Source organism: Chiloscyllium punctatum, chromosome 17 (assembly GCF_047496795.1).
Source record: "Chiloscyllium punctatum isolate Juve2018m chromosome 17, sChiPun1.3, whole genome shotgun sequence".
NCBI classification, from domain to species: Eukaryota; Metazoa; Chordata; class Chondrichthyes; order Orectolobiformes; family Hemiscylliidae; genus Chiloscyllium; species Chiloscyllium punctatum.
Genome location: NC_092755.1, coordinates 87,136,664 through 87,159,914, shown reverse-complemented (window position 1 = coordinate 87,159,914; position 23,251 = coordinate 87,136,664). Strand labels below are relative to the sequence as shown.

Sequence of the window (23,251 nt, the reverse complement as noted above, 5' to 3'; positions counted from 1 at the left end):
TAACAATAAATTATAGCCATCGCTGTGCATAAGCTACTAATTTTCTGCACTCTCAATGTTCTGATGGGTTATGGAATCTTTCTCCTACATTGCCCAGATTGTCATGCCTCATATCTGAGCCAAATAATGCAGTAGGCATGTTGTTTACTGTTGGGGCATCATGATGGAATCCAGTCTTGTTCTTGTTCAGATTCAAAAATAGAAATTGTTGGTGAAACTCAGTAGGTCTGGCAGCTCCTGTGGAAATAAAGCAGAGTTAATGCTCTGAAGAAGTGTCACTGGACTTGAGATGTTAACTCTTCTTTCTTCCCACAGATGCTGCCAGACCTACTGAGTTTCACCAATAATTTCTAATTTTGTTTCCGATCTCCAGGATTCCAACTGGGAGCGGGAACATTGGCTAATGTCTCATTTTCAAGTCCTGTAGCTCTTGCGATCCAATTCTAGTGTCCATTTGCTTCCCTAACTAGACCATCTGGCTCAGAATAGGCTAGGAGCTAAAGCTGACCTATATTCTGTCCTCTTTGTGGCAATTTACTGGCTTAGTCTAAAAGGAAATTCAACATCAATGACCTTCACTGTCTGCATCATCTGCAGGCATTACTGTTCATTCAAGCTTTGAGGTAATATTACAGCAAACCTCTTGTTTTCATTTCAACTGCTCAGCCATTTGGTACCTAGACACTGAATAAACATCAAAGCAAATCTGCAGCAATGTGATGAATGTGCCATTAATAGCTGCAGCATTAAATAGGATGATTGGACAAGGATTTTGGCACCACTAAATATTCGATTCTTCAAATCGCACTGTTCTAAAATGATATAATCGTGAGATACTGGTTATTCAGTTGACAGTACATCCAGAATGCATTATGCTCCTGTGGCTAATGGCAGATTGTCAATTACAAGTTAATCCCCAATGCATTTTGTTATCAAGGACGAAGCACTCACGACTGATCCTTGCAACAGGATTTGGAAAACTGGAATAGATGTAATACTTGAAATGGTGACCAGAGATTTTGAATTCAAATCACACTACATTGGGTTATAAACCTTAATTCATTACAGCTGGTAATTTGTATTCACTACTTGATTAGTAAGTTTCTTGACCACTTAATGCAGCAGTCATTTGGACAATAATCGCTATAAATATCCCTCATAAGAAGGTCTTCTTGGGGCAACTAGAAAAAGACAATAATTGTGGGTTGCCAAATATTTCACAAGATCTTATTGAAGTCATTTGGGAAAATTGTTTTGACTATTAATGGTGGTATGGTAATATCAGAGCTCCCCATTTACCATTGCTGGTGAACAGTGCTTCAGTTTCTGTTGCAGATGGTCATTGATAATTCTTGGAAAGAATCTCAGAGTTTTACAGTGATGTTATATCAATTGCTCCTTGTAGAATGTGCAATGTAGGGAACCTTTAGGGTACCAAAGGGAAGCATAGCTACCAGAATAATCCAGTTGGCTCTTTTCAATCAGGTTGTAGGGCTCTTGCCCAAAACGCCGACTCTCCTGCTCCTCAGATGCTGCCTGACCTGCTGTGCTTTTCCACTGCCACACTCTCGACTCAACATAATATGTGTTAAGCTAGAGGTAGTCAAACTGAAGGAGTGGGCATGATGTGGTTATTACTGCATTGTACAGGGACAGTATTTAAAAGGGCAGGTTGGCTCATAGCTTTTGCAAGGAATCATACTACAGTACTGGACGTGTTGAAGTCAGTAAAGCTTTAGGCCTTTGCTGTTACTAGAATTGGATATGTATGGAAAGAACACCAGCTCGGAGGGAGATTGAGTGATTAAGTAATTCAGTACAGAACTCTATACAGTCATCTGTCTCTAAGGATATTCGAGACTACTGGGACTATAATGGCTTTATTTTTACTTTACTATAGCACTACATATAAAGCAAAAATCAATTGCTGGATTATAATTTTATAAAAGTAGTTATATACCCGAAGTGAATTTGCTTCAGTGAGCACCCTGATTTTGGTCTGGTAGCTTCAGAAGTCACCATCTTTCAGAAATGCCGGTATCATATCGCAAAAGTACATGAAGAGTACAGTCTGAGGGTGAAAGCTCATGTGGAAAATCAATGGTATTGCACATATTGTATGCAAATGTATGAGGAAAATAAACAGTTTCCTCCACTTTACACAAAAAGTAATTAATGACAAGACATTGTGTGCGAGTATTTGATTTCAGGTGAGTCATGCTTTTCAGTTGCCTGAGGGAGTTTCGCATGTTCTCCCTGTGCCTGCGCGGCTATCCGCAGGTGCTCGAGTTTCATCCCACAGTCCAAAGGTGTGAAGATTAGATGGGTTGGCTATGCTAAATTGTCCACAGTGTTCAGGGATATGTAGGTTAGGTGTGTTAGGCATGGAAAATGCAGCGTTATAGGAATAGGGTAGGGGGAAGGGTCTGGTGGGATGCTTTTTGGAGGGATTTGGGCCAAATAACCTGCTTCCACACTTAGGAATTCTAAATGGCTGATCTGTATTGTAAGGACCCAGGGAGCGCAAACTTGAAAGTTTCTGTTATTATTACCGTTTGTTTTGGTTGAGGACATTTTCAATGGGCGACATGACTGCCTTCTGTGCAACAATGGCAACATGAGCACACCATAGACTGTCGATTGTTAATTCTGGGGATCCAACAGTAGGGGAAAAGCATGGCAGTGACTCACTCAACACAATGTCTTGCCATTAATTACTTTTTGTGTAAAGTGGGGAAAACTGTTTATTTTCCTCATACATTTGCATACAATATGAGAAATACCATTGATTTAGCACATGAGCTTTCACCCTCAGACTGTACTCTTCATGTACTTTTGGGAATATGATACCAGCATTTCAGAAAGATGGTGACATCTGAAGTTACCAGACTAAAACCAGGGTGCTCACTGAAGCAAATTCACTTCGGGTATATAACTACTTTTATAATCCTGCAATCGATTTTTGTTTTATATGTGAAAACTACACTACCATCTCTCTCAGCCCCATTACCATTATTTGATAGGCAGATTGTTTATCCAGCATCCAGATTAGCAGAAATTTTATTGATTCCTGATGACGGGCTTTTGCTTGTAACACCAATTCTCCTGCTCCTTGGATGCTGCCTGACCTGCTGTGCTTTTCCAGCAACACACTCTCAACTCTACTCTCCAGCATCCTCAGTACTCACTTTCGCCTAGAAATTTCATTTTGTTGTATTTGAGACAGACAGAAGACATTGTCCCTGCCAGGCCCTCACCATTGACTCCATTCAATTTCCAGGTAACAGTCTGAGGCTAGACCACATTTTTCATCACCTTGAGATCAAAACTGATCCTGGAGACAAGTATGAACTATATATCCATGTCACCACTTAGGGCTGACTATTTCTGCCTCGGTAACACCAACTGATTCTATCCTTCCTGAGAAGTTTTTGCTGCTGAAACTCACCTCCTTATCTTTTGACTTGATTATTCTAATCCACTTCTGACTGGTCATCCACATTCTATCCACAATAAACTTGAAGTCACCCAAAACTCTGCAACCTGTGTCCTAATTCACACAAAGCTCCATTCACCTATTCGCCTGTCCTCGTTGACTAAGTGGCTTCCGGTTCAGCATCTTCCCATCCTCGTCCTCAGCCCTTCTCCACTTGTTTGCTCCAATTATTTCTGTAATCTTCTCCATCTCTAGAACCCTCCAAGATTAGTGCACTTCTCTAATTCCAACCTGTTGAGCATCTCTGATCTTAATCACTTTGACCAATGGGGACATTTCTTTCATCCTCTGAGACACTGAGCTGTGGAACTCCTTCCTGAAACCTGTCCACCCTACTTTACACCTTTCAAGATACAAAGCTTTCCTCTTTTGGCTATACGATTCAGTGTCTCCTTTTATTTAATTATATGAAAGGCACTGTATACATTCAAGTTGTTAAGTGAAGTTTTAACAGGTGAAGAGTATTTCCTTTCTGAGGAAGGGTCACTCAACCTGAAATGTTAACTCTGCTTTCTCTCCAGTGATGCTGCCAGACATGCTGAGCTTTTCCAACAATTTCTGTTTTTGTCTCTGATTTACAGCATCTACAGTTCTTTCAGGTTCTTTTAAGAGTATTTCATCTGGACAGATGAAAATGTAATTTCTACCAGCTGCTGGAGGCTCTTTATTGCCTATGCAATCCATCTGTCCCTAATTGCTTTCCAACAGCAACTCCATTTTAATTGATCTGACTGTTGGCATGTAACGTTTTATCCAGACAGAAAGCAAAAATAGACTTCCAAAAGGCCTTTGATAAGGTGCCTCATGGGAGGCTGCTGAGTAAGGTGAAGGCCCATGGTGTCTGAGGTGAGCTACTGGCATGGATTGAGGATTGGCTGACTGACAGAAGGCAGAGAGTTGGGATAAAAGGTTCTTTTTCGGAATGGCAGCCGGTGACGAGCGGTGTCCCGCAGGGTTCGGTGTTTGGGCCACAGCTGTTCACTTTACATATTAATGATCTGGATGAAAGGACTGGGGGGTATTCTGACAAAGTTTGCCCATGATACGAAGTTAGGCGGACAGGCAGGTACTATTGATGAGGTGGGGAGGCTGCAGAAAGATTTAGACAGTTTAGGAGAGTGGTCCAGGAAATGGCTGATGAAATTCAACGTGAGTAAGTGCGAGGTCTTGCACTTTGGAAGAAAGAATACAGACATGGACTATTTTCTAAACGGCGACAAAATTCATAAAGCCAAAGTACAAAGGGATCTGGGAGTGCTAGTCGAGGATTCTCTAAAGGTTAACTTGCAGGTTGAGTCCATGATTAAGAAAGCTAATGTAATGTTGTCATTTATCTCAAGAGGGTTGGAATATAGAAGCAGCGATGTGCTTCTGAGACTTTATAAAGCTCTAGTTAGGCCCCATTTAGAATACTGTGTCCAATTTCAGGCCCCACATGTTAGGAAGGACATACTGGCACTAGAGTGTGTCCAGCAGAGACTCACACAGATCATCCCTGGAATGGTAGGCCTAACAAAGGATGAATGGCTGAGGATCCTGGGATTGTATTCATTAGAGTTTAGAAGGTTGAGGGGAAATCTAATAGAAACTTACAAGATAATTCATGGCTTAGAAAGAGTGGATGCCGGGAAGTTATTTCCATTAGGTGGGGAGACTAGGACCCATGAGTACAGCCTTAGAATTAGATTGGGGTGGGGGGGGGATCAACTTAGAACAGAGTGTGGTGGGCCTGTGGAATTCATTGCCACAGAGTGCAGTGGAGGCCGTGATGTTAAATATCTTCAAGGCAGAGATTGATAAATTCTTGATCTCACAAGGAATTAAGGGCTACAGGGAAAGTGCGGGTAAATGGAGTTGAAATGCCCATCAATCGTGATTAAATGGCAAAGTGGACTAGATGGGCCAAATGGCCTTACTTCCACTCCTATCTCTTATGGTCTAAAAGTGGCATCATCCAAACCAATTTTTCTCAAGACGTAGAGATGATATCCAGTAAATGTGATTTATTTCCTTTAATTTCTTTGGAGGGTGACTGATCAGTGCCAATTTGTGATGTATGTTCTCTATTGGTCAAAGGTAAAATTGCCATCCCCTTACCAGAACTTAGGGCTGATCTCTCATTGGAAAGAGACAACTGGTGGTGGTTTAATCTGAGGGTCACCACACCTCAGGCAAGGGAAGAGGTTGGTAACCTCAGCCAGCTCAGGAATTGAACCCATGCTGTTGGTATCACTCTGCATTTCAAACCAGGTGTCCAGCCAACTGAACTAATCAACCCCTTTTGAGATGAGATTCCATAAAGGAAACATTCATTGTCCTGTTTTATTTTGGAAAGATTTTACAATCATTGGACATGAAGCTCAAAAGGGAGGGTGAGTACATCAACAAAAAAGAAATCTCCTGCATTAAAGCATTCTCACCTGCTTGTCATTTTATTTGATCTCTCAAGTCAGGACTGTACATACACTGTACAATCAACCCAGTGACTCAGGCAGCTCAGTTTCTGCCACCTAGTGGACAGGGTGCTGAAATCAAAACCAAACAGAAATGTCTGTTTACATGGACATCTAATTAACTTGAAGTCAGAAAAGAGGTCTGGTTTTATGTAGGAAATTTTGCATATTTTCAGGAGAGGATCACATTTCTTACAAGGGTTCTACCTTCTCCGACCACATACTATGAAAAATCAGCATTGCACAGTAAATAAATGACCCTCCTGCTCTGAAAACAATATGTGATTCACCTGGCCTTTCAACAATTTAAATTCCACATTTGCCCCAAATGTGCAGGCGAAATGCCCTTCTCCCACGTACTTTAAGAAATCAACAATGAGCATATTAACATGTGAAACAATCACTGCCTTTCCCAGGATAATTTATGTAATAGAGTTGACAGCATTAGCAAGATGGCGAAAGTGAGGACTGCAGATGCTGGAGATTAGTGTCAAGAGTGTGGTGCTGGAAAAGCACAGCAGGTGAGGCAGCATCCGAGGAGCAGGAGAATCGATGTTTCAGGCAAAAGCCCTTCATCAGGAATGGCACTGGATGCTACCTGACCTGCTGTGCTTCCCCAGCATTAGCAAAATCCCTGGTCCATTAATGAATATTTTCAAAACAAAAGGACACTACATGACTTAGTCTTCTGTCAGATTATTCCATTGAGCTGATTTCATTTGACGATAACATACATGAATAATACAGAACATCTGATAGTGAATAATTTCAAGGTGTGTAAGTTTTTAGTCTTCAAGAGCAGTTGTATAAAGGTATCTCTCCACATACAAACTTACTTTAAACTTGAAATCTCAAAGGAGTGGTAGAAATTGGAAGTGAATATTGCAGAGTTGTAGTCCATTGCAAACAAATAATTATACAATTTATTTTGTCCGTTTATGTTTCCACTTTCTCAAAAGAGATTGGCACATTTTAGAATTTTATGCCCTTCTAACTAATTAGTGGCAAAGCTGACAGAACACGAACATAATGTAACTGAGAACTAATGTGAGATTTCACATCATGATCTGTTTTATTAGATAGAGGTGATGAATTTTTTTTAAAAATCAGGCTCCAGATTAAAGGAATCTACCACACAATACCTAACTGCTCTTTTTTTTTTGCAAGTTGTTACATCGTAAAGAGTTATTTATGTATAACCAGGAACAGTTTCTCCTTGCAGGAGGGTCAGCAACCAAAAAGACTAAAGGTTAATTGACAAAAGTATCGGTGAGGATATGAGTATTTTTATCTCCACAACAGGCAGTTGAAATGCACTCACTGAATGGCACTGGAAATAAATTCAGTAGTAACTTTCAAAACAGAAATTACTTTTACAGATACTTGAAAATTACTATTGCAATTAAAAAGGTTGTGGAGAAAGCAAGGGGGTCAATGTATAGTTGTTTAAAAGAGCTCTGATACTGGAGAGTTTGTTATTATGAAATAATTACTTTTATATCTTCAGAACAACTTTAAAATGTGCTGTGCCACATGGTTTTACGAGGACTTATTGACTGCATGACATGTAGAGTTCTGCAAACAGAGTAAAACATGTCCTTTAAAATAACGAATACTAGTTGCTATTAAATAAACATAACAATTAATACTTGCTGGATGAGTGCATTGCAGAATGAAAGTGTCTTACAAATTTTCTGAAGTCAACGACATTTCTCAATTCTATCTGTGCTCGCTTCAGCAGCACATATACTAAATTGGAACGACACAGAGAAGTTTAGCATGGCCCTTGCACAAGGATGACACGCAAATTTGTGAAGTGTTCCAGATTTTTTAAAAGTTTCCTCCCACAGTCCAAAGATGTGCAGGTCAGGTGAATTGGCCATGCTAAATTGTCCACAGTGTTAGATGCATTAGTCACATGGGGGTGGGTTACTCTTCAGAGGGTCGGTGTGGACTTGTTGGGCTGAAGGGCCTGTTTCCACACTGTAGGGAATCTAATCTATCAACTGAGCCTAAGTTGATGTCTAGGAAGCCTGAAATTCCCTAGAGAAATACTCCACAAAAAAACTTGTCAGATATAAAAGAGATCTACGGGGCAACTTTTTCACACAGAGGGTGGTGCGTGTATGGAATGAGCTGCCAGAGGATGTGGTGGAGGCTGGTTCAATTGCAGCATTTAAGAGGCATTTGAATGGGTATATGAATAGGAAGGGTTTGGAGGGATATGGGCCGGGTGCTGGCAGGTGGGACTAAATTGGGTTGGGATATCTGGTCGGCAGGTTGGACCGAAGGGTCTGTTTCCATGCTGTACATCTCTGACTCTCTGATGAAAAGTCAGTGTGCTGAAACATTAGTCAGATTCTCCTTCCCCAGATGCTGCCTAACCTGCTATTTTCAGTGTTTTCTGTTTTCAGATTTCCAGTATTTGCAGTACTTTGCTTTTGTGAACTGTATTTTCCATCCACCCTTCAGCAAGAAATGCCTGACTTCAATTTCTGTGCATAAGGTTACTTTGCATTTTTAACAAATGTATCTCTATGAAACGTGACACCAGAAGTATGATGAACCTACACAGACTTGTTTCAAAATTATCTTTACAATAGATAAATGGATAAATAGATAAATGACAGATCAACATAAGAAATCATTGACACAAACAGTTAACCTTATCTAACGCATGGCACACAGTAATTACATTAGGAGCTGATTGTGTCATACTTGATGCTAATAAGAATTCACATGAAATTTCTTGCAAAGCAATCAGCAGTTAAATGACAGCACTTGCTACTGATGTCTAAGATGGTTGTGAGGTTGTTGCTAGCCATGTACTTGAACTGCTGTAATCTGAGCTTTTTTTTTTAGATTAGATTACTTCCAGTGTGGAAACAGGTCCTTCGGCCCAACAAGTCCACACCGCCCCGCCGAAGCGTAACCCACCCATACCCCTACATCTATATCTACCACTTACCTAACACTACGGGCAATTTAGCATGGCCAATTCACCTGACCTGCACATCTTTGGAGTGTGGGAGGAAGCCGGAGCACCCGGAGGAAACCCACGCAGACACGGGGAGAACGTGCAAACTCCACACAGAGAGTCGCCTGAGGCGGGAATTGAACCCGGGTCTCTGGCGCTGTGAGGCAGCAGTGCTAACCACTGTGCCACCGTGCAGTAGTAAACAGAGTTGTACTCAACAGCTTCGAGTCCAAGGACCCAACTTCAACAACTGAAAGAAAAATTAAAACTCTGGGTCTGTGTGACCCTGATTCCACCTACTTATGCTTCTTTTGTCTGATTTTTTTTTATAAAAGCTATTTCCTCTGCTTACCATGAAGCTGACACCTCAGCACCAGGTTTACAACACCCCTGTTCAAGAGAAACATGACAGAACAAATCCCTCTCAAACGTACTATCAAAGTAGTCCATTTGCAAATCCAAGGTTTTGCAGCATGTGCCCTTTGCTTTCCATGACTAAAGTATTCAACCTGCTGTTGTATCATAGTAATCAAATTTATTCTTATCAGCCTTCTCATATCTTTACTTGCCAGGTAGACCAGGAGTTAAGAGGACAGGTAGATCTATTCTGTGAACTAACAGGACATTTACCTCACCATATGGATGGACATCAGCATGTTCATGTTTTACCAGGTAAGAACTAACAACATTTTTAATAATTGTATCCTTGTCTTTTTTTAAAAATTGCATTGAAGGAGTTAAAAGACATGGCAAGGAACCATAGAACATACAGCACAGAAGCAGGCCCTTCAGTCCATCATATCTGTGCCAACCATGATGCCATTCATTTGCCGGCATAAGATCCAAATCCCTCTATTCCCTGCCTATTCATGTGTCTGATTAAATGCCTCTTAAACTTTGCAAAAATATCTACTTCTGTCACCTCCCCTGGCAGTGCATTCCAGGCACCTACCACCATCTGTGTTTTTTCAAAAAAAAAACAAGTTTCCTTGCACAAATCCTTTTAACTTTTCTCCTTAAACCTATACCACTAGTATTTGATACTTCCATCCTGGTAAAAAAGACTCAGGTTATCTATCTTATCCATGCCTCTCATAATTTGATAAACTTCTTTCAGACCATTCCTCAGACTCTAAAACTATTCTCCAGTCATCTGGGACCTCACTTATCTCTAAAGAGGACCAGGATCTCTGTCAAGGCCCCAGCAATCTCCTCCCTTGCTTCATTCAGTATCCTGGAAGAGATCCCATCAGGCCCTGGGGATTTAGCTACCTTAATTTTTTTCAAGATGGCCAACATCACCTCCTTTATAATATTGACATTCCTCAGAGTGTCAACATACCCTTCCCTAATCTTACCATTAACCATGTCCTTTTCCTTGGTGAATACTGGTGCAAAGATCTCACTCTTTTCCTGTGGATCCATCCACAAATTCCCTTTTTTTGATCTTGAGTGGACCATAGTTACCCTCTTGTTCCTAGTATACATCTAAAATGCCTTAAGATTTTCCTTAATCCTACTTGTCAAGAACATTTCATGGCTCCTTGTAGCCCTCCTAATTTATGGTTAATTTCTTGTCTGCTTCCTTTATATTTCCTCAACAGCATTGTTTGATTTCAGTTTCCTAAACCTTAAAAATGGTTGTTGTTTTCTTTTTGATAAAATTTTCAATATCCTTTACCATCCAAGGTTCCCAAATCTTTCCACTCCTATCTTTCAACCTCGCAGGATCGTGCTGGTCCTCAACTGATCAACTGGCCTTTTAAAAGACTCCCACATCTCAGATGTGGATTTACACTCAAACAACCAACCCCAATCCGATTTCTCTAGCTTCTGCTTAATACAGTTGTAATTAGTTTTCCTTTCTGTTTAGCAATTTCACCCAAGGACCAGTCTTATTCTTATCCATAACTATTTTAATATACAGAATTATGATCACTGTTCCCAAAATGATCCCCCACTGAAACTTTGATCACTTGGGTAGACTTATTCCCCAATGCAAGGTCTCGTATGACTCCCCTCTCAAATATTGCCCTATCTAATCTCCTGGCACTAATGGAGTCCCAGTCAATATTGGGGAATTTAAAATTACTGACTACAACAACCCTGTTTTTACATCTTTTCATAATCTGCTTACATTTCTGCCCCTTTGGCTGTTGGGAAGCCTACAGTATAACCCTATCATATTGATTGCACCTTTCATATTCTTAAGTTCTACTCATATGATGAGTAAGTTGGTGAGGGGATTCTGAGGGACAGAATTTACATGTATTTCGAAAGGCAGAGACTGACTCGGGATAGTCACCAAGTCTTCCTGTGTGGGAAATAGTGTCTCACTACTTTGGTTGAGTATTTTGAAGAAGTAACGAAGAAGATTGATAAGGGCAAAGCAGTGGAAATTGTCTGTATGGATTTAGTAAGGCATTCAATAAGGCATGGTTGGCTGGTTAACAAGGTTAAATCACATAGAATACAGGGAGAACTAGTCAAATTGGCTCAAAGGTAGGAGACAGAGAGTGGTGGTGGATGGTTGCTTTTTGAACTGGAGGTCTGTGACTGGCGGTGTACCACAAGGATCAGTACTGGGTCCACTGCTTTTTATCACCTATATAAATGCTTTGGATTTAAATATAGGAGGGATGGTCAGGTGGTTTGCAGATGACACCAAAATTGGTGATGTAGTGGACAGCAAAGAAAGTTACCTCAGATTATAATGGGACCTTGAACAGATGGGCCAATTGGGCCTAGGAGTGACAGATGGAGTTTAATTTAAATAAATGGGAGGTGCTGCATTTTGAAAAGGCAAATCAGGGCAAGACTTACATACTTAATGATAATGTCCTGTGAGTGTTGCTGAATGAAGAGACCTTGGAGTGCAGGTTCATAGTTCCTTGAAAGCGGAGTCACACGTAGACAGGATAGTGAAGACAGGACATTGAGTACAGGAGTTGGAAGATCATGTTTCCTCTGTACAGGACAGTAGTTAAGCCACTTTTGGAACACTGCATTCAATTCTGGCCTCCCTGCTATAGGAAAGATGGTATGAAACTTGAAAGGGTTCAGAAACTATTTACAAAGATGTTGCCAGGTTTGGAGCATTTGAGCTGTAGGGTCAGGCTAAATAGAATGAGGAGGCAACCTTATAATTTATAAAATCGTGAGGGGTATGTATAGGGTGAATAGTCAAGGTTTTATCCCCAGTCCAAAACTAGAGGGCTAAGGTTTAAGATGAGAAGGGAAGAAAGGGACCGAAGGGGCAACTTTTTCACACAGACGGTGGTGCGTGTATGCAATGAGCTGCCAGAGGAAGTGGTGGAGACTGGTTCAATTACAACATTTAAAAGGCAGCTGGATGGGTCCGTGAATAGGAAGGGTTTAGTGGGATACGGGCCAACTGCTGGCAAATGGGACTAGATTAAGGTAGAATATCTGGTCCACATGGACAAGTTGGACCAAAGGGTTTGTTTCTGTGTTGTCCACCTCCATGATTCTATGCGACCTCTCTGATTAAGGAGAATGTCACAGCTGTACGAAGAGAAGATATCTTGGAGGGCTCATCCAAAGATGCAAATCCCTTACCTTTTTAAATCCCTATCTCCTCTGAAATATCTAAACCCTGAAATGGTGAGCTGCCAATTTGACCCTTCTCTCATTTTCTCTAATGGCTACTACATTGTAGTCCTATTTACTAATCCAGTCTCAAGCTCATCTTTCCTTGCATTGAAATAAATGCACTTCAGACCACCAGTCCTGCCATGTTCATGAGCCTGACCCTGCCTGTTCCTCCTATTATGTACACTTATTAAAGCTTAATCAGGAATATTAACTTGTGGGGAAGAAAATTGCTATCAACATTTAGCTATTAACTTGTATTAGTTTATTGCCATGTTCCAAGAGCTTGTTAATGCCAAGTTAGTGATGGGTTAGTTTAACACCTTATCCAAGCTTTGAAATCTTTGGAAAATGGTAAAGTTGCCTCAGCAACATGACTTAGGCCTAATGGTGTCACTTTGTAACAAAACTGTGTCATTAGTAGGAAACTTCATCTCCACCTGTATTCGCTCCCCACTACTTAAAATGAAAAGGCAAAAATCACAAAGATAGTAGATCGGCTTACTAACTAAATAACTATGATGCAGAGGGTAGGAATAAACAGTTCATTTTTGGGCTGAGAGGATGTCATGAGTGGTGTGCCACAGGGATCGGTGTTGGGGCCTCAACTCTACAATTTAAATCAATAATTTGGATAAAGGGATTGAAGGTACATTAACTAGGTTTGCAAAGACACAAAGAGCGTGGCTTTGCCACTCCTCTCCCTTGTAAAATTGCTGTTTCTCCGTACACAGCTGTTAATGTTAATCGTTTTGTAAACTGTGTATTGTTCAATAAAATTTTTAAAAAGACACAAAGATGGGCTGGAAAATAAGTCGTGAAGAGGGCATAAGGAGCCTAGAAGGGATGCAGATAGGTTGTTATTTGGGCAAAAATCTGTCAAATGGTGAACAATATGGAAAGTGTGAAATTGTCCACTTTGGCACAAGTCTTTTTTTGAAAAAGCATCTTATCTAAATGGTGACAGGTTGCAGTGCTCTAAAATGTAAAGAAATTGGACTGTCCTCGTGTGTCTGTGAATCACAAGGTTAGTATGTAAGTGATCAAGATACTTAATAGAATGGTACGGTTTATTGCAAGGGGTATTGAATGCAACAGTAGAGTCATGACTTGGAGGTGCCGGTGTTGGACTGGGGTGTACAAAGTTAAAAATCACACAACACCAAGTTATAGTCCAACTGGTTTATTTGAAAGCACTAGCTTTTGGAGCGCCACTCCTTCATCGGGGTGTAATCTGCCCAAATAGCATGCAAAACAATACTTCTCGCTGCATTTCAGTACACGTGACAATAACGAATCAAATCAAATATACATTCTCCTGCAAAGTTAGCTTCAGTTGATCAGACTTTATGAATGAGTGAGGGATATGGGAAAGGTAATCGCAGACACTACAAACAAGGAACTAGAGGAGGCCACTCAAACCTTCAAGCCTGCTCCACCATTTAATAAGATCATGACTAATCTGATGTTAACCTCACCTCTGCCTTCCAGTAGACCCCCGATAGATTCTTGATGACCAAGGGAATGAAAGACTATCAATCTCTGCCTTAAATATATTTAAAGATGCTGTATCCACTGTCTTTTGAGGAAGGGAATTCCAAAGACTCTCAACCCTCGGAAAAATGTTTCCTCATCTCCTTTTTAACTGGTTGCCCTTTAGTTTTAAAACTAGATTCTCCCACAAGAGGAAACATTTGTTGTCATGTACTGAAATGCAGTGATAAGTATTGTTTTGCATGCTATTTGGGTAGAGTATGATATACTTGCGTGTGATAATAGAAGAGAATGCAGAATACAGGAAGCAAAAACCAAAACTGCAGATGCTGTAAATCAGAAACAAGCATGCAAATGGTTGGAAAAGCTCAGCAGGTCTGACAGTATCTCTGAGAGAGAAATCAGAGCAAGCAGAGAGTCTGGTGACCTCTCCTCAGTTCTTAGAAAAGGGTCACCAGACCCAAAACGTTAACTCTGATTTTTCCTCACAGATACTGCCAGACCTGCTGAGCTTTTCCAGCAGTTTCCATGTTTGATGCTGAATATATTGTTACTCCTTCATTTCTTAGCTCACCCCAGAGCAGCCGATAATATCCACAAAGGTAGCAAATGGTTTTAAATGCCAACTTAGGTGACAAATGAGTTTCCATAGATAACTGAGCCACCTTTCCCATTGTTGGCAATGTGCCTCCCTCACACACCTTCCCTCATTTATGCAAGCTCCTCCTCAGAGCTCAGAATTCAGACTAAAAATCTAAGCTTCCTTTTTTTTTTAAAAACAATCACTTGTTTAGGTACATGCAGGAGTCTTATTACCCAGCCAAAAATGTTGCAATTACCTAAATTTTCTGTCATTGTAATCTTAAATTATCCTGTTTGAAACAACTTGGTATCATTAATCTCAGAACTTAAAACATCAAACTGATGCAATTAAAAGGATGAAATGCAGAAATCTAAATACCAACTTTGAATATTCTTGATATACCATATAGTGAGATGATTAAAAACTAACAGTTGTTGTATTCATCTGCTTTATTTTGTGGTACGCAGGTATACGAGATATATTTGCACAAGTACTTTCAGATTATGGAATTAAGTACACTCGAGTCCCTATAGAACCAGGCCTGCATGACTGTGAATGGATAGGACAGCAGCTAATGGACTTCTATCTGCAAGTTGAAAAAGATGCATTCAATTCAATTGATGTATTTAGACAACATGGAATCAGGTAAATACCAAAGCTATGCTGGAGGCTGGTATAATCATTTAATGTGCTTTCAGGCGAAAGTTACAGCCACCATCTCTTTCCTTCCAAGTACATATTTCTCCCACCTTTGCAATCAGCAATCCAATATATGGTTATGATCATATGCCAACTCTAGCATCACCCTATCCCATTGAGTTATCCCTTGTGTTTTGCCTGCAGCTTCTGATAGGGTCCATTATAAAAATAGAAAAGAAACATGAGAAATTGTTTTCACCTGAACCCCTTTAAAAGAAGTTTTTAAGAGTCACCGAGGTCCATGGTGCAAGAAAAGGCCCTTCAGACCATTGAGTCTGCACCCATCAAAAACCTAACTATTCTCAACTCATTTTACAGTACTTGGCCCATTACCTTGTGTGCCTTGGCATCACACGTGCAGAGTGTTACAGCACAGAAACAGACATTTCAGCCTAACTCATCTATGTTGATCAAGTTTCCTAAACTGAACTAGTCCTATTTGTCTGAATTTAGCCCATATCCCTTTCCTACCCATGTACGTCTCCAAATCTCTCTTACATATTGTAATTGTACTCGCCTCATTCACTTCCTCTAACAGCTCACTCGAAATACTTATAAATGTTAGGAGGGTTTCTGCCTGTACAATGCTTACAGGCAGTGTTCCAGATTTCCTACCACTCTCTGGGTGGAAAAAAAAATCCTAATCTCTTCTAACCTCCTACACTTTACCTTAAATCTCTGCTCCCTCAGTCACTGATCCCTCTATTAAGCGGAAGCATTCCTTATTGTCTATCCTATTTATGCCTCTCAAAGCTTTACATATCTTCATTGTGTCCCCCTCAGTATCCCCAACACCAAGGAAAAACAACCCCAGTTAATCCAATCTTTCTTCATAACTCCAAAGTCTCCAGTATAGGCAACATCCTGGTCCAATCCTAGTTTGAACTGTCTTGTTGACTGTTTTCTGCACCATAAAAAGGGCCTGTTTTCATCTTATGAAGCTCTTGTGTCACTTTTGCTTAGGTTTAGGAACATTCCAGCAAGGAAAATTCAAAATAATCAGTATTATTTTAAAAAATAAATTTCACCCATCGAGTTCTCATGGATCAGCCCCTTACCTTGATAGCATGGCTCATATTCTGTGGCCAAACATCTCTCACCGTCTATCCACAGGCTTCCCAAATTGGAGTTTATGGTCTCAAGTTGCAAACTCTAGGGTGGCAATGGTTGAAGAAATACTTTCCACATCCACTTGTCAGGACCATTCAGGATCCAGTACTCTTCAATCCAGTCACTGCTCACTAAGCTGCAGTAGAAAACAAACACAGCCCGTCCAACTTATCGCCAGCCAACCCATCTTTTCCAGATATAAATCTAGTAAATGTCCTTTGAACTGCCTCCAACGTATTTACATTCTTCCTTAAAACAGATCTAAACTGCACAATATTTGAGAGGTGGTCTCTCCAGTGCCCTACATAACTGAACTTACTTCTATGTTCATTTCATCTTGTAATAAAGGGCCAGTCTTCTTAATTACATGTTGTACCCCCATACAAACATTTTGTAACTTGATTCAAGAGAACACTGACAACTCTGCATATTGGAATTCCATTTAAAAAAGGAACACAGTGCTTTTTAAGCAGATACCGCATCAGAAAATGCTGAACCAGTATTCCAAGAGTACAGGTTCAAGGATATCAGCTTACATCTTAAACCTAGCACTTCCTAGATATAATCATATTTTCTGACAACCTCAAACATAATTTCCAGTACAGTCTGTTCTGCTACACCATGGTAGTTGCAGCCTTCAATTATAGAATATTGAGCAATAGAAATCATGGGACCTATGCAAAAAAACAGGGCTGGGGCGAACCGCTAATAATATCAGTAAAAATTTAAACTATAGTAGTAGTTAGCTTAACACAAATGATAGCACAGTCTAAGTAAATGTTAAATTTATTATTTCATTAAAATATGATTTAACACCTTGAAAGGGTTTCTAAGTTTGCTGAGTAAGTGATGTATTAAGACAGGGGTTGAGGGTCATCATCAGGGTCATCTTTACATTCAGGTGCAGTTCTTGGTGGAGGGTTACAATGAAAAAAAAAATTTAGTCCAGAAGTGGAGATTATTATCCTCGGACTGTTTCTTGAAATTTGGCTTAAAGAAAGTATCTAGTTTTTGCTGCTTTACCATCTTTCTTCTTTCATGAAAAAGCTGTTCATAGGATGTTAGATCAAAATTTATGCCACAAACTGCTATCCTGCTGTGTTCTGCATTGTAGCTGTTGTCTAAGCTGCAACTGCTTCTCAACTTCCCTCAGGATAGAAAAAAGGGAAATAGAAAGTTCTTGTGCTGCTGCTTCCTGAATGACTTCATCTTCATCTCGAGCTTCAATTTCCTATTCAGCAAGTTGCTGTAGATCAGCTCCTCAAGGTCCTCAGTCTCCACTTCAAATCTAACTTGCGTTGCAAGAGCGACACTATGTTCTTTATTGCTTATAAGTTCTTTTGACAATTCAATGCCTTTAAGTCACGAAAAATCTGGAAGCTTTTGCCAAACTGCATGCAAGCAGTCCTTACTGACATCACCCCGAACCTCCACAACGATGTCATAGCATTCTTAATGTTAAAATTCTTCCAAAATTAAATAACACTGTCCTCATTATCCCCCTCAGTAGCTGCGATCAACTTCCTGAATGTGTACCTTAAATAATAAACTTTAAAAGTTACTATTACACCCTGGTCCATGCGCTGAATGAGAGAGTCCGTGTTCAGAGGTAGAAATTGCACTTTGAGGTTTTCAGAAAGCTCACCAATGGTTTGAGGATGGCTTGGGGCATTGTCCAGAATGAGGAGATTCTGGAAATCAAATTTTTTTTCCTCCTGCAATAAATTTTAAAAACATCCTCAAACATCAATAAAAAAGGTCAGGAAAAAAATCTGCCTTGTCATCCAACCTCTTCTGCTTGACAAAGTAAACACCTAGAGTGAACTTAAGGGAACCTTTTTCAAGGCTCATGGCTTGGCAGCATGGTACACCAGCTTTAAGTCACTACTTGCATTGGCACCCAAGAACAGACATGTGATTCTTTGCAACCTTAAAACCTGGAGTGTGCGCTTCATTATTGAAAATGTGGGCTCTGGATGGCATTCACTTCCAGTATAAACCTGTCTTCTTCAAACTGAAGATTTGATGTAAAGTGTAGCTGCCTTCCTCAAACAATTTTTTCACCATGGGTGGAAACAACAGCACATGTTCCTGGTCTGCACTGGCAGCTTCACCACATAACTTTACATTATGAGAAGCATAGTTGTTCTTAAACCCAGCAAACCAGTCACTACTAGCACTGAAGGCAGGCATATCTGCAGGATTTTCAGCTTTTTTCCTTAGCCTTATCAATATATGAGAAGTTTTCTGTTTTATGGGGAGAAAGGCATGGAAAACACAGCAAGATTTGCAAAAAAAACAGGGCCTAAAATGACTGAGTACAGCACTGTACCTTTCACAAAGCACTTCACCACAGCCAACTGACCATGTGATGTCAACAGAGTGTCCAATCCTCCACACACTGCAACACCCAGTGCCAGGGATGGAATTGTGTAATAGCCAACAGGGGTTTGCGTTTTAAAATAATCATTCCCCAATCGTATTACAGCCAAATCACGTTGATGATTCATGTTATAGAAGAACCTGTATTGTGAAAAATCAAAACTATTTAACTTTATGTTCTCCACTCAGCATTTAAGGGTGTCCCTGGAGGCTCCCTACCTTAATTCCTGATGAAGGGCTTTTGCCCAAAATGTTGATTTTCCTGCTTCTCGGATGCTGTCTGGCCTGCTGTGCTTTTCCAGCACCACTCTAATCTAGACTCTGATCTCCAGTACTCACTTTCGACTATTTAAGTGTGTCAGGTATAATTATTAAATATTCCACACTATAAAACATTCATCAAGCAGCAGATTTTGGACTTAATATTGCAAACAAAACTGCTTGACATCTTTATGCTGCAGAATGACCTAAAAATACTATGATTTCTGATGCTCACAACTGTCTCCTCATACTAACTAGGCAACAGAAGTTCCAGGTGGCCCAATAACAGAATCCTTTATCTTGGAAGGATTGACCAGTTGTGATGTTGATGTCTAGTACAAACCTTAGGGATTATGTCCTCTGCTCTAGAAGGATCATCAATACTGGAAAAACTACAAACTTCTGGCTTACTGATTTACTCAAATTCTTGGAAAAGATTCCTGTTGAAAAAGCAAAAATAGAGGCATTTTTAAAAAAATATTTGAAACTGAACCCCTCCTGGCTAAATGTGACATCCCTACAATTTCAGGTTATGACACACTGTGGAGTAAGTGGGACTTGAGCCAAGGACTCCTTACTCAGAGCTAGGGACATGACCACTATGCACAGCCCCAAGAATACTGTAGAGTTACTAGAATGCTACCTGGACCCAAGGATTTTTGCTAAATCAGAGTATTAAGGGTTAGGAGATAGACTTTGGTTGCAACCACACATGATTTTAATAGTCTACACGCACTAGCATGAACCTCCTTGTTAACTTATCTGTTTCACTGCAATAAATACTTCATAATACTGTCAGTTTCTTCAGTAGCCAAATGAGATCAGTTTGCAAAACACGTTTTTGGCTGTAAGCTACATCTATCTCAAAACTTTATAATTTGTCATGTTTACAAATAGAAGTTACATTTATCACAAATGGCTGGCTGGCTTAATTTTTTTTACTCCTAACAGGTGGACTGATATCTATATTGGCCTAACAACAATGGGGAAAAATATGTCAGTATCAAATATCCAGCAAGTCATTGAAAACGCCATAGCCACAAGGACAGACATCTCCTGTGGGAAAAGATTCCGACCTCTACAGGATGATGCAATATTGACAATGGAACTCATGGTGCATCCTGGTTATCCCAGCTTTCCTGAGGAGGGTGGATGTGGTGAAGGGCCCGATGAATTTTCAATGTCTGCAGATCGATTTCTTGAACTGCAAACCCTCAAGGAGTCAAAACTACTAAAATATTATGAGGACAAAAATATACAACTGTGCTCTTTCAAAGACATAAAGGAAATAGGAGCTGAGAAAATAATTCAGAGGGAGGGGAACGAACACAGATTTGAGGCTTTCAGGGACTAGAGAATGGCAGTGCCAGAAATCCTTGCAAATTAAATGCCATGGGATCACAGAAAAAAAGACACGGTTATAGAAGAGAAACTAAATTATCCAATATTTCACTGGTCATACAGAAAAATGCATAATGTTTAATAGAGTTAGAATTTAACTACAGTAAAAAAGCCCCTTTGGTTACTTCTAGTTCCACTCAGAGCAGATGTCAATGCTAATTCTTAAAAAAAATTTAAATCATCAGTTGAATTTATCCTGGGTATTCAAGGAAATTGAAATTAGGTTCAGTGCCGTGTTCCAAATATTTCAGTTTGCTATCTACAGCATCAAAACAAATGAAGTAACAAGGCAACCAATTTTGATAAAATTAATGCCTCAAAGAGTTTATATTTTAGAAAGCATTAAACTATACTTCTATAAACAAGTACTGATATACAGAATTACAAACAATGTGCAATAACTTGAAATTTCATAAAACATGGGAGACATCATTGATCAATAATTAAAATCAGTGTTTGGTCATGAAGTGCTCGGTTATAAATAAAAAAGGTCACTTAAACTAAACAGGTTTTATAGAATCACAGAATTGCTGTCGCACAGGAGGCTATATCTGCATGCCTGCACAAGTTCAGTTCCTTACAGCCAATTTCCTGCCTTTTCCCCCATCCCTGAATGTCATCTCTATCCAAATTATTATCAAATGCCTTCTTGAATACCTCAATTACAGCACGTATTTGTGCTGACTGGAGTAAGTCTTTAATTTTGTGATGCAAAGTTATCCATTGCAGAGTTATTGGAAAGGTTTATGGATTGGAGGGTCCTAATACAGGTTAACTGCACCCTTAAATGCCTAAAACACTACTCAATGCTGACCATGAGGTTATTTCACAACTGTGAACTGGACAGGAGAGTATCTTGGGTTTAGAAGGCTGCTGATTGGTGTACTCAAGGATACGGCTTTTTAAAAAGGTATTGATTTGACTGACTTTTGACGTAAATACAAGACAATATATTGTTGTATAGTGTAATAGAACATTCAAATGAATCTTGATAGAATTGTCAAATAAAATTTAATATTTTGGTTCTTATAAGACACTCATCTAACTTGTGACATTAATATTTGCAAACTAGAAAGTACATGACCAAGATAGATCAGAAAAGTTTGCACTATGAGCAGCATTGCTTAGATTATGCATTTGTTTTTCTGTCTATGGTTTCCACAAATGCATTTGCAACTGTTTCTGCCAATACATTAACCCCCTCCACAGAAAGTTTTTTCTCCTCCAGTAGTATAGTCTTTGTACATGTCAGCCACATAAGGCTGCACAAAATTATTTAAAAAATTTTAAGTAATACTTACAAACAAAAATAAGCAAACTTGTATCAGCCCAAGTACCAAACAATATCCACTGTCCTGCTCGGCGTGGAGATCATAGCAGGTCATTCTAACCGATTCAAATTTTACTAATGCTACCAATTTGCATGCTAACATATTTCATTGTCATTTTTAAAAGGAGAATACACCATTGTTACACAATAATCTTTAATATGTTCTGCTTTTAGTTCAGATCTGCTTTTTCTTTGATATGCAAATTTGCATGATTATTTAGTTAATTGAAAAGGTACTATCAAATGGCCCTGTAAGATACTGCAACTAAATCTGGTACTTTGATAATCATGTGGCAAAGTAGTACTTTCGAGAATTTCAAAATGCTGCTTTTATATGTATAGTGCAAGGTTATATAACATTATACAAAAGCTAAAAGTGGTATCGACAGATTTAGCAACAATATTGGTAAGCAGTCTACCCACAGAATCATTATTACGAATTGTGGCTTTTAATCAGCCACGTATACAAAAAGAACATCTTTGGAAATTTAACAAGATAAATGTTGTTTGTAAATATTCTCCCCTCCTTGGTATTTTGTCACATGCAGATAGTTTCACCAAAGCATTATAATTTTCAAAGGCACCACAGGCTATGGTTCTCACTCAACATCCAAATAACCACAACTTTCTGCAGGAGTTGCTAGTCAGAAATCATGGCCAGGACTTGTTGCCTCCTCTTTAATGGAGGGGTACAGAGGCCTGCAATTAAATCATCTGAGAGGTTATCTCACAATGAGCCAGAAATTGACCTGGGTCTAGAAGATTCAGTGCTTCATTAAAATGGTGGCCTGTCAATTGTGAAAGTCAAATCAAGTCATAGTTTACAAAAAGAGGGCAGAAATGTTATTAGTGGAAGGCTTTCACGTGAAAAAGAAACCTAATCTATTTGAAATGGGAAGCAAATTGAACTAGCACTTAAAATTATGTTGAAAATCAGTTAAAATTTAGCCACAAGATATACTTGCCACATTGTCATGACTTGTTGGCTTAATTTGTGTCTTAGCAATTATTTATGGCTCTATTTATACTTCAGTTACTGAATGAAGAAAGTCGGTTTTAAATCAAGATTCAAGCAGGGATATTCTTTAAAATTGTTTGGTTACTACCTTGTTGCAGCATTCTTCTGACTCAGGAGACATTTCTGTGAAGATGGAGATTTACATGTAGACAGTATGTTCCCAACAGTTGAAAACAATTTATTTTTACGAGAAAGATTTGGTAGGGAACGCTCATTTAAAGTGATATCAGCCAGATTTGAGAATTATCCGTAAGTTTGAAAGGTGTTACCCCGATCTTTCTAAAGCAGCTCTAATACTGCATAGTAATACCACTATTTGTTCCTCAACTGTCTTCTAGAATGCGATCATGGATACTGAGCAATGTCCTAACACAAAGTTGGAGTCCGGTTCAAAGTGAGAATGTTGTCAAAATCATCCCAGTCATGTTTTCACTT

The 23,251-nt window shown here is 39.5% G+C and overlaps 1 protein-coding gene and 1 non-coding gene across 3 annotated transcripts in view; both read left to right on the top strand.

The window, feature by feature from the left end:
* Positions 1–22,737, top strand: part of ydjc (YdjC chitooligosaccharide deacetylase homolog) — a 73,156-nt gene extending 50,419 nt beyond the window's left edge. Inside the window, exons 4-6 of one of the 2 annotated variants that reach the window (XM_072587818.1) lie at positions 9,499–9,598; positions 15,083–15,260; positions 20,019–22,737. In XM_072587818.1, coding sequence (XP_072443919.1) covers positions 9,499–9,598; positions 15,083–15,260; positions 20,019–20,421 — 681 coding nt within the window. In that variant the 3' untranslated portion in view covers positions 20,422–22,737. The remainder of the gene's footprint in view (positions 1–9,498; positions 9,599–15,082; positions 15,261–20,018) is intronic. The other variant, XM_072587817.1, reaches the window with a different exon arrangement.
* LOC140488247 (U6 spliceosomal RNA) lies at positions 7,675–7,780 on the top strand. Its single transcript, XR_011963042.1, has one exon. It is a non-coding gene; the product is annotated as a U6 spliceosomal RNA (small nuclear RNA).
* Positions 22,738–23,251: the final 514 nt, after the last annotated feature.